We start from the raw sequence: 12,255 nt of genomic DNA, 5'->3' as shown, positions 1-12,255 counted from the left end.
TCAACTTCGTTATATTTAAGCCATTATTTTTTTCTGTAAATTAAATGGGTCAACTTCTAGTATGAATGTTTATGTTTAGGATGTCATTTTGCAACAAAAAAAATTTCAAAAAAATTCTAGAAACAATCTGCTCCTGTAATTTATGTACCGACTAAAGTTTATTTTTTATTTTTGTGGAAAAAAGTGAGTAAATTACATGGGTCTTCATGGTATATACATATATATGGCATGGCTATATGGTTAAGAAGTTTGCTTCCCAACCATGTATTTGTTGGTTCAGTCCTGCTATTTGGCACCTTGAGCAAGTATCTTTTACTATAGTCACTGGCTAACCAAAGCTTTGTGGGTGGATTTGCTAGATGGAAACTAAAAAAGCTCATTGTATATATTTGTGTGTGTATGTATGTATATATACATATATTTATGTACAAACACACACACATTTACTTAATACTTTCATCTTGAGTGCCTTTAGTGAAGTTTACTCCATTGCAAATATTCAAGTCAGGTCTCTGGTTTGAGGCTAATTCTTCTTTTCCTCTCATTTCTTCTCATTAATTTTTAGATGTTACTTTTCTTTCTCTGACTAAGCAATTTAGAATAATTCAAATGGTAAAAAACCATTAGAATAAATTAGACTTACAGCATTAAGGGCTTACCTTGTAATGTTGGAAACAGGTTTCCATAGGGTGTGTCCCAGTCAACCTCATTTTATCTTCTTGATCTGGGTTTCAATAGGTAGTTGATTTACCTGTTCCCACAAGGCTTTCTTAATGAGTTTGTCTTGTCATCTGACCAAAAAGGATGTTCCAGGGACATCTATTCACAGGTATTTGGAGCTTTTCAACAGAGAATTTTGTGAATTGCTACATTTCATAGGCATACAGATGAATTGTTTTCATGTTTGTATTAAAGATCATGAATTTTGTATTTGCTGCTGACAAGGTCCATGATCTCCAGGTGGGTCTCAGCATTCTGAATGCAACTATAGCTTTCTCAATCCTTGTTTTTATACTCCGATCTATTATGCCTTTTTTATTGATTATGCTTCCCAGACTCATTTAAATCAGTTATGTATTTTATATATATATATGCTTGCTTGCTTCAGGCTATTGCTTGATGGGGCTGGGGTCATCCCAGGTTAGTGGTCCCAGAGATGTCATCATGCATAGAGATGACCAGGTCCACTAGTGCTCTTCATTGCTGGGGGTCCCATGCCAGCTCCTCTCCATCCTCCAAAGTGATGTCAAGCCTCTGGAGATTTTCCTTAATCACATCCAGTCATTTGGTGTGGAGCCTGCCACGAGGCCTCTTCCAGTTCATAGCTGCTGAATCGGATGAGAATAAAGCCCTGATAGAATACTCTAGTGGGAGACAAAGGACATGTCCGTACTAACACATGTGATGGATAGCTATGAGGTAGGAGGCTGAAGGCTGGTGACATGTAAAAGGCACCTGTGCTGGTGATACATAAAAGACACCCAGTACACTGTGTAGTGGTTGGTGTTAGGAAGGGCACCCAGCTGTAGAAACCATGCCAGCTTACCAACCCCTGTCAAACTGTCTCACCCATGCCATCATGGAAAACTGACACAAAATGATGATGATAATGATACTGGTGGTGAATTAGTAGAATTGTTTGGGCTTTGTATAGCATGCCTCACTATTGGTTCCAACCCACTGCACTCTGAGTTCAAATCCTGCCAAGATTAACTTCACCTTTCACTGTTTCTACATTGATGAAAAAATGTACCAATCTAGGTTGGCAGATCAGCAACTCTGCAGGAATATCTGACCACTATAATATATTCCAACTCTTTGCATTGAGTTCAAAACCTGCTATGCTTCTTTAGGTGATTGGCTTAATCCATTGCCCAGTTTAATGCTTATGACCTCATACTTTGGATTCCTTTAGTGGGGTCCACTCTGTTGCAAGCATTTGGGCTTTGAGTTAGGTTCATGAATACTTTCTTCTTTCTTCTTCCTGCAAAGTGTCACAGACACTATTTTCTCCACTGACTGAAAAGATGTTAAAACAATAATAAATACTGGGTGCAGGCATAGGGTTTCAGGTTCAGCCCCGTTGAATGGCACTTTGGTCAAGTGCCTTCTGCTATAGATCAAGGCAAGCCAATGCTTTGTGAGTGAATTTGTTTGAGAGAAACTGTATGGAAGTCCATTGTATGCAAATGTACATGTGTGTGTGTGTGTTGATGTTTGTATTTGTCCTTCACCATCGCTTGACAGCTAGTGTTGGTTTGTTTACGTCCCCGTAACTTAGTGGAACGGTGAAAGACACTGGTAGAATAGGCACCAGGCTTAAGAAATAAGTGCTGTGGGTGATTCGTTCGACTAAACCCTTCAAGGCGGTGCCCCAGCATGGCCACAGTCCAATGATTGAAACAAATAAGTGATTGAAACAAATAGGTGATTGAAGATGGAGTCAAAATCTGACTATTCATACATGCACGCACATGTGTGTGTGTATGTATGTATGTATGTACCTGCATGATACAAATATATAGATTTTATGATTCTTTTTTCGATGCAAGTCGAAGTCTCCTTAGCTTCGTCTTTATCTGAAATTATTTGAAGCTGGCTGCCAACAGCCAGATTTGCTAGAACAGTTGTAAGATAATAGTTATTAACTCTTGACTGAGAGATTAGAAACTTATTTAAGATTAGTGAGGTCAATCTCAACCAATTATTGTAAATCTGCCTGTGTCTAATGTTATATACTATAAAAGAAAGAAAAAAAGCAATAAATGCTCAACTCCCTCTCAATCTTATTGAAAATCTTAATGGATAAATATTGTTTCACATTTTCACGTGTGTGTTGTGTGGGTGGTGGGTTTAGTGGGGAAAGTGAGAATGAGAAATAATTATCTGAAATTTTTTTTTTATGTCTCATGTTTATTTTTTTACTTTCTTCCAATTTTTTTTTTCCTTTTTTTATTCTTCTTATGACTTGCCAAATTTCTTGAAGTATTTTGGCAGCAAAAAAACCCCAGATTTCTGTGATTTAACATTTGGGAAAAAAATAAAATAAAGATGAAATAAAATAATAAGAATAAGCTCTCATACATAAAATTTCTTTTTGTAATATTGCATGCAATTAAATGTATGAAATCACAAGTTGTTTTCTCTCTTGCATTCACTCTCCCTCTCTCTATAATCTTGTATTTTCCTTATATTATAAATCTTTAGAAATGTTTTATTATTGCTGTTGTTGTTGTTATTGTTGTTCATCATCATCATCATCATCATTTAACATCCATTCTCCATGCTGGCATGGGTTGGATGGTTTGACCATTGTTGTTTTTGGTGTTGTTGTTGTTATGGCAATGAGCTAGCAGAATCATCAGCACGCTGTACAAAATGCTTAATGGTATTTCATCCATCGTTACGTTCTGAGTTCAAATTCCGCCAAAGTCAACTTTGTCTTTCATCCTTTCAGGGTCAATAAATTAAGTACAAGTGAAACACTAGGGTCAATGTAATCGACAATACCCCTCCCCTAAATTTCAGGCCTTGTGCCTATAGTAGAAATGATTATTATTATTAGTGGTAGTGGTAGTAGATTAGCAGAATCATCAGAATGTCAGACAAAGTACACTACAGTGTTTATTCTGGTTCTTTATATTCTGAGTTCAAACCTTGCTGAGGTCAACTTTACTTTTCATCTTTTTGGGTCTGATAAAATGAAGTAACAGTGAAGTACTACAATTGATCTAATCAACTAACCCCTTCATTCCAAATTTCTGGCTTTGTGTCTAACTAGCAGAATCATTAGCATCTTTGACAAAGTGCTTAGTGGTATTTCTTCCGACTCTTTTACATTTGGAATTCAAATACTGCCATGGTCAACTTTGCCCTTTGTCCTTTCAGGGCTGATAACATATGTACCAGTTAAATACTGGGATGAATCATATTGAGCTTTGTACCAAGATTTCAAACTATTATTATTAAGGCGGTGAGCTGGAATAACCATTACCAGACTGAATGAAATTCTGAGTAGTATCTCTTCCAGCTTTATGTTCTGAGTTCAAGTTTCACCGAGGTTGACTTTGTCTTTCATACTTTTGGAGTTGATGAAATAAATACCAGTTGAGCACTGGGGTCGATGTAATTGACTAGTAGAAAGGACTATTAGTATGACAGGCAAAATGCTTCGTGGCATTTCGTCCGTGTTTTCATTCTGAATTCAAATTCTGCCGAGATCAACTTTGAACTTACATCCTTTCAGAGTTGATAAATTAAGTACCAGTGAAACACTGGGGTTGATGAAATCAACTAGTCCCCTTCCACCAAATTTCAGGCCTTGTGCCCTTTAGTAGTAAGGATTATTATTATTATTATTATGAAGGCAGCGAGCTGGCAGAATCATTAGCATGCTGGGCAAAATGCTTAGCAGCATTTCATCCATCTTTATGTTCTGAGTTCAAATTCTGCCTTCCATCTTTTCAGGGTCAATTAAATAAATACCAGTTGAGCACTGGGGTCGATCTAATTGACTTATCCCCTCCCCCAGAAATTTCTGGACTTGTTCCAAAATATGACATCATCATCATCATCATTATTATTATTATTATTATTATTATTATTATTATTCCAGGTAATGCAACCTTGTGCCATCCTGGAGAATTCCGTTGTGAGAATGGTGTTTGTATCAATGGAACTTGGAGATGTGATGGAGAATCTGACTGCCATGATAAATCTGATGAATTTGACTGTTGTAAGTATATTATTATATATTCTTATAAGTATATTATTTATATATTCGTTATCCTATTAATTGAGGTGTATTGTATAAATGAATAGCTAAATAATAATAATCCTATTTCTGGGGTTAATGATTTTTCTATATATATTTATCATCATTTATTTTTATCGTAAGAGTGTAGGTTTGTAGAGTTGGTAGATAATGAGCAAAATACCTGTGGTGTTTAGTCAAGTAATTTTACATTCTGAGTTCAAGTCATGCTAAGGTTGACATTTCTATTTATCCTTTCGGGCTTGATGAAATAAATACAAATCAAGTTGTGAGATCAAGTTAATCTATTCTTCCTTCTTCCAAAATGTATGGCTTTATGTCTAAGCTAGATATTGTTATTAATATTCATCATGAGATAAGTATATATTTATCATTATTTATTTATATCATTAAAATATATTATTGTTTTATGTGTGCTTCTCTATACTGGCATGGATGGATTGAATGTAGGTGGAAATTCAAAGAGCTCTGTGTGTCCATTTGCAAGATTCTTCCTGTTGAATACTCAGCTACTTGGTATTCTATAATTCAATGTGTTTGTAATTTCATCCTTTGAACAACTGAATATTCATTGTCAAACTGACAAAAATGAATCATTTACATATATCTGTATATATATATTCTTGCATCTTTATGTAAATATAAATTGAACAGGCATTCATCTGCAACAAAACAGCCTCACACTTGTATATATGGTAAACATAGTTGTATACATGTGTACACACACGTATATAGATTTCTATAGTTATTTGCAAATATAATCAATTTAAGATGTCTTTTAAGCACTGAGTGTTGTAAAGGCTAGTGAAGAGCTTGTGTTTAGTTCCAGTTTTATGATGTTGAGGGCTAGCTTTTAGTTCCATTTCTGTAATACCAAAGGCTAGTATTTTGTATAAAGAGCTTATGTTTAGCTACAGTTTTATGATGTTAAAGTTTAAACTCTAGGTTTATGTTTTGAGCATATAGTAGGACAAGGTATTAGCTGAACATAAAAGTTAGAATTGTCTCAAATTTGACAGTAAGATTAGTATTTAGTTGATTAGTGACTGGTGTCATGATATTAAACAGATGACTGATAAATCTACTTTTGGAATATACGTTAAGTAACATTCCCAGAAGATCAGAATTAAGTGCAAACACCCAAAGATAAAACAAAATGTTACTATGGATTTCAATCCAAGAACTGTATGCTGTTAGTTCAGTACCATAATTTTTCATTTATTCTACTTCTGCATACATTTATATGTTTGTATAAGAATATTAGAAACGTTGTTTAGGAGATACATATGTTACAATAACTTTGTTTATGTAAATTTGTGAGATGATGTGATGCTGGGAAAGAAATGATGGAGCAAAACTGAGCCAAGAGAAAAATTGAGTATGAAATAAATTAGTTGTTATGGTAAAGAGATGCGAATATATTGGTGGTTTAGACATGATGCATATGGAGAAACAAAGTTGAGTAAAGAAGTGCTAAAGGATCTCAGTGGAAGGCATCTGCAAAAGAAGAAAACATGGGAAGATGTGGTGGAAACTGATCTCCGGAGGTTGAAGGCTTATGAAGGAGGTGATAAAGGACTGAAACAAGTGGTGAGACACTAAAGTAGAGAAGACTTGTCCAACCCATCTGAGGCCTCCACTGGCCATTAATGACCATAGATAAAGGTCCTAGTTGTCCACCCCTCACTGGAGCAGTCCTGTTCTATCTCTCCAGTTTAGAGTGTTTAATAGGGTCTAGGATTGAGTGGTATGGTATGGAAGACATGTTGTTGCCCATGCAGTGTGTTCCCCACTCTCCGTGTCAATGATGGATCCAAAGGAATAGCATGGCCATTACAATTTGGCACAAGCAACATTGCATTGAGTTGCCAGAATGAGAGATAGACAACATTGAACTGTCTCAGGGGCTCCAATTCCTGATTAGGGTTTACTGTAGGTAAGTTTGACACCAAACCCCACTCCTTAGCCATTTGCCTGATTGACCTGCCAATTAACCTATAGCTGGGGCCCTAACTGGCGCTGCTACAATTCTGGGTCACTAGTGGTTGAGTGCTGGTTCCATACTTCTCAAAAATCTTGGAACTCCTGTTAAGCATCGCATGTACCCTTTGTGGTTCATTGCAAATTTGACACAACTGCCATATTCATCACCGGTGAGAAAATATTTTATTCTGTATCTTTAGCATGGTTTTCATGGGTATTTAACCCTTTAGCATTTAAACTGGCCATATCCAGCCAAAATATTCTACTTATTTCATGTTGAAACCAGTGAGACTTGGCCTCTTGCACTTGCCCTACAATGTCACTCTAAAAATAAACAATCACATCACTGAAATCTTGAAGCTATTCAAAACAATGTGAATAAATAAGCAATACATTTGACAAAGTAATCTGAAAGCTAAAGGGTTTAGAGAACATGTGTGCTAAATATTAAAGTTTAATAATGAAATATTGTAAAAATGCAAATGAATGACATTTCCTTGAAATCAAATAGTATGCAATATGCTCACATGAAATACATGGCATCACTGGTGAGTTGCAGTAACAGGCCATGGCAGTAAACATGTTAAAGTCATTCCCAGGGCACTGTCTAACCCATGGTAGCATGGAAAAACAGATGTTAAAAATAGTGGTGGTAGTGCTGGTGATGATGATGATAACATGATCACCTCATTACCCAATCATGTTTTCATTGGAACACTGCTTTCTACAATGACTCATTATGTTTTTGCTGCCATCAAGAATGTTTTCTATTAGTGACTTGTCTGTAATATGAAAAGTTACGGTTCACTATACTGTCCATCATTGCATTCAGAACCAACAGCAGGCAGGCAGGCAGTGACTGTAAACCTTTACATATCGTTAAAGGAAAGTTATGTTTGCTTATTCTAATTAGTGTTAATTAAATGTAATGAACCTGAAAGTCTTGTACAATTAAGTTTTGCCAGTGCTATCCGCATGATACAACATTTGATTACTCAGTGTAAAAGTCACAATCAATGCAAAATACAAAATATTGAACTAAGATTCCAATCTCTCTCTTCTCCTCTCCACTTCTGTTTTATTGTTTCAAGAAGTTGTTCCTGGAGACTTTGGCTCCATTCACTTGTAATGCCCTCCACGTATTATGGCAAGAGATAAGGGGTGGGGGTGGGGGGGAAGGCGACCCTGTTTTTACTTTATGAGGCTTAGTAATTGTTGAAAAAGAAGACTTGAAGGGAAACAGACAATGTTGTCAGGAATGTCATACAAGCTAAACAAAGGCTCTAATCTTCACTGATGTGACATTGCTACTATAAATGACATTTTTTAAGCATTAATGTAAATTTGTACAAGCAAAATTGTATATGTACCATTACTGGTATCTATTTTAGAAATTTTAGAGGCAAGGAAAGCAAGATTGACCCCCTAGCAATGCAAGTTTTCCATTTGATTACTTGGTGCATTTCTCCTTGCATTCAAGTCAGTTTTAAACAGATTATATATTTCCAGAAGACTCTGAGGAATATTTCATTTTGTTTTTGTATTTGGTTTCCAAGATTCTTGAGGTGAACTTGTGTGTTGGAAGGAGATTTTGTTGTATCTTGGGGGTTCATTATACCAATATTAAACACACACACACACACACAGACTCATTTTCACTTCTTCATCATCATCATCATTTAACATGCACCTTCCATACTGGCATGGGTTGGACAGTTTGACAAGAACTGGCCAAGCAGGAGCCTGCACCAGACATGTGTCTCTGTTTTGGCAGGGTTTTTATGGCTGGATGCCCTTCCTAACACCAGCCAAGCAGCAGAGTGGACTTAGTGCTTTTTACATGGCACAAACACAGGCAAGGTCAGTTTTGGCAAGGTTTTTACAGCTGGATGCCCTTCCAAATGCCAATCCCTTTACAGTGTGGACTTCTTTATTATTATTTGTCGATTGGTTATTTAATCAACTAACTAATGAATTGCTAGGTGAATTGTTTAGTCAATCAGTTTGTCAAAATTCTTTTGTCACCGTTCACAACCTCCTTAATGTGTGCTTGTTATTGGCATATGGATCCTCCTGGGATACAACAAAATATATTACTATTATTTTCCCAAAATAGATATTGATTTTTAACTCTTGCACAAGGCCAACAGATGATTTGTTGTGTGGTATGACAGAAGTGATTTTATTGATCCCAGAAGAATGAAACACAAAATTAGCCCTGGCAGGATTTGAACTCAGAAAATGAAACTGTAACTAGATACCACAAATGATATAAAAATAAAAAATTTTATTTCTGAAGATGAGGTAAATTTTTCAATTACCTCTCTCTGTGGTATATTTCTAATGTCTTCTAGCAGAATTGGTAAGTGAAACTGAAAAAAAATATATAAATATATAAGTATCGGTCTATATGTGAATTTGTGTTTGCGGTGTACGTGATATATGTATGTGTATATATATATATATATATATATATATATAAAATCATCATCATCATCATCGTTTAACATCTGCCTTCCATGCTGTGTATATGTATACTTATGTGTGTGTGTATTTATGTATGTATGACTACATGTTTATTGATGTATGTTGGCCACTACAAGTGTAAAAAATATAGTAGTACTATGTCTTACTTTGGTTTAACAAAAAAACATCTGACAATATATATACCAACAAATGATATTTTTCAAATGCCATAAATAAAAAGTCTTAGTAAATCTGTTATTTTTATAGTAAAATCTTATGACTCATTTTAAGCTCTTAATATCTTTTGTTTTTTTTTTCTTCCCCATTTCTTTCTTAACTAGCATCACCCAGCTGTACTGGCAATAAGTTTCAATGCAAGAATGGTCAGTGTATTGAAATGTCTTGGAAGTGTGATCGTCATCCTGATTGTTCAGATCACTCAGATGAAGAAAACTGCGAAAAAGGTATTAATTTTCATATCTTTCACTTCTCTTTTTCTCAGCTGTCCACCTGACATGGGTTACGTGTCAGTTGAGAATTAATTTCAGCAATCCAAAGAATATTTTGAAACAACAGTAAATTCTTCAGAAAGATTATGAGTTCAAATGCCAAATTCAAGCTAGAAACATTCTTGTCTGTCATATATTTCAATTACCTGTCTCTAGTATATTTCTGATGTCTTGCTAGCAGAATTGGTCAGTGAAGCTGATAACAAGCATAAGTTTCAGCTATATGTGGGTGTGTATTTATCTATGTTCTTGTGTGTGTGTGCGTGAGAAAACATGTTAATTGACATATATTGGCCACTGCAGCTGCAAAATATATAATAGTATTGTGTCTTACATTGGTTTAACAAAAAACATCCTACAATACCAGGATATGATGCTTTTCCAACATCACACAAAGAAAACAGTATATGAATCTCGAAACACATTTGGAAGAACAATCAAAGTGGGTCCCTTGATGTTGCATGTCCGATTTTGGATAGAGCCAGACAGTAATTGTTTGAAACAGTGCAGTATATGATTGACTGAAAACAAAAAAAAAAAACACGTTATAAACTACTCCAAACCAGTAATGAACAAAAAAATAGAGCTAATGTCAACTAGCAGGCACAACCTGAAATTTTTGCTATCGCATTTCCGTGTAGCAGACAGCACTAGTGACATTCACACACTTTGCAACACACTGCCTTGGTATCTCATTCCTTTCATGATGTCACCATTGTCAATTTGTCTGTTTGTCTTACTGTTAGTTAATTGTGTTTTAATATGTATATCTTATATTGTATATTGCATTAAATTGTGCAGGTGTTTGATTATATATTTTTGCCACTTTAGTCCCCATGCAGACTATTTTTATATCATTATATTATATTATATTCCTTACTTCACTGTATGGTCTCTGAAATATTGCATACTATCTCTAAGTGGGAGTATCTTATAATAATTCTGTTTGTTCCTTCGTTACTTAGCCCTTCCGTAATGCTGTCATGTGATTAGATAAAGGGGGAGGATGGTGGTGAGTGAAATGTGTAATTTTTTTTTTTAATTAAGTTTTTTTCCTTTAATTAAAGGAAAAGACAAAAAGCAAGAGAAAAAGAGGGAAAAAGAAAAAGGAGAGAAAGAGGGAAAGTGTTGTGTATTAAGTCTATAAAATTGTACATAAAGTATATAAAATGCATTAAGTAATCATTGTATTCCAATTTCCTTCACTTTTCAATGAGTAACAGATGAGCAGCTATTTTTTCATACAGACACAACACAGGCTACACTTTCAGGCTTTTGGGATAAATTTTTCAGAAATAACCCAATAAATTTACCATTAATTCTGTGAAATATTCGTGGGTCCCGCTAGTACTTACTATTGTGTATTATTGCAGAGACGGAGGCGTATAGGGGAAGTTCTAACTCCACATATCTTTCTATTGAAGCTGTATCTGTCTTTCCACCTACAGATGGATTTGGTAACGTGTCAGAGTGTTAGATTCTGTCACTAGGTAAACAGGATTACTATTCCAATGTTCTTCACTGAGCTGTCAATTTTCTCCACGGTGTATTGGCAGAGCATGGCACCTGTCTCTTTTCATTGTTCCCACAATAAAAATAGACCCTTCTCTCACCTATACTGCAGTGTAATAATATAAACCAATGTTTTTAGTCTTTTACTCATTTCTGGTCAGTAGATTGTGGCTTGAAGGTTTTGTTTTGTTGTTGTTGATAATGAAATTGACTGCAGTACTTATTTAAAATCTGGTACTTACTATATTGATCTGTTTTGTCGAACTGCTAAGTCAGGGAGATGTAAACATGTCTGCACATGTTGTCGAGCAGTGAAACACAAACGTGCACACTTGCAGACTCACCCACACATACAATGAATTTCCACACCATTTCTGTATACCAAATTCACTCAATTCAGACATTTGACCAAAGTGCCATGTGGCAGGGCTGAATTCACAACCAGTCAGTTGTGAAGTGAACTTCATAATCACACAGCCATGTCTCCTACACACACACACACACATAAATGGAACTTCATCAGTTATGACAAGTGTTCCAATTGACCTGACCAACGAAACAGCTTGCTCATGAAATTAATGTGCAAGTGGTTGAGTACTCCACAGACATGCGTACCCTTTACATAGATCTCAGGAAGATTCAGCATGACACAGTATGTGACAAGGTTGACCCTGTGAATTACAGGTACAACTCCTTTTTGCCAGCTGAATGCACTGGAGCAACATGAAATAAAGTACTTGCTCAGGAGACACAACATGCCATTGGGTATTGAACTCAAGACCTTATGATCATGAGCTGAATGCCCTAAACACTAAACCTTATTTATACACCCTTCCCCCCCACCTTTTGCCTTTCTACCTTTCATTACTCATTTTCTCTCCCTTTATAGTAGTATGTGAGCATTCCATTTTCTTCTTTCACCCATCCTCTTTTTGCTCAACCACTTACTTGATCTGCCATGGTCTCTTTGGCTCCTGCCTGTGCCTTTACTTCAGGCCCTGGTTTATCTTA

At 35.7% G+C, this 12,255-nt stretch overlaps 1 protein-coding gene across 1 annotated transcript in view; it reads left to right on the top strand.

Annotated features, from left to right (window-relative positions):
• Positions 1-12,255, top strand: part of LOC106882548 (low-density lipoprotein receptor-related protein 4) — a 457,600-nt gene that overhangs the window by 369,061 nt on the left and 76,284 nt on the right. The window contains exons 7-8 of the mRNA XM_052968692.2: positions 4,616-4,735; positions 9,565-9,687. Coding sequence (XP_052824652.1) covers positions 4,616-4,735; positions 9,565-9,687 — 243 coding nt within the window. The remainder of the gene's footprint in view (positions 1-4,615; positions 4,736-9,564; positions 9,688-12,255) is intronic.

Source organism: Octopus bimaculoides, chromosome 6 (genome assembly GCF_046866305.1).
Source record: "Octopus bimaculoides isolate indiv1 chromosome 6, ASM4686630v1, whole genome shotgun sequence".
NCBI classification, from domain to species: Eukaryota; Metazoa; Mollusca; class Cephalopoda; order Octopoda; family Octopodidae; genus Octopus; species Octopus bimaculoides.
This window is presented reverse-complemented; position numbering and strand designations above follow the sequence as displayed.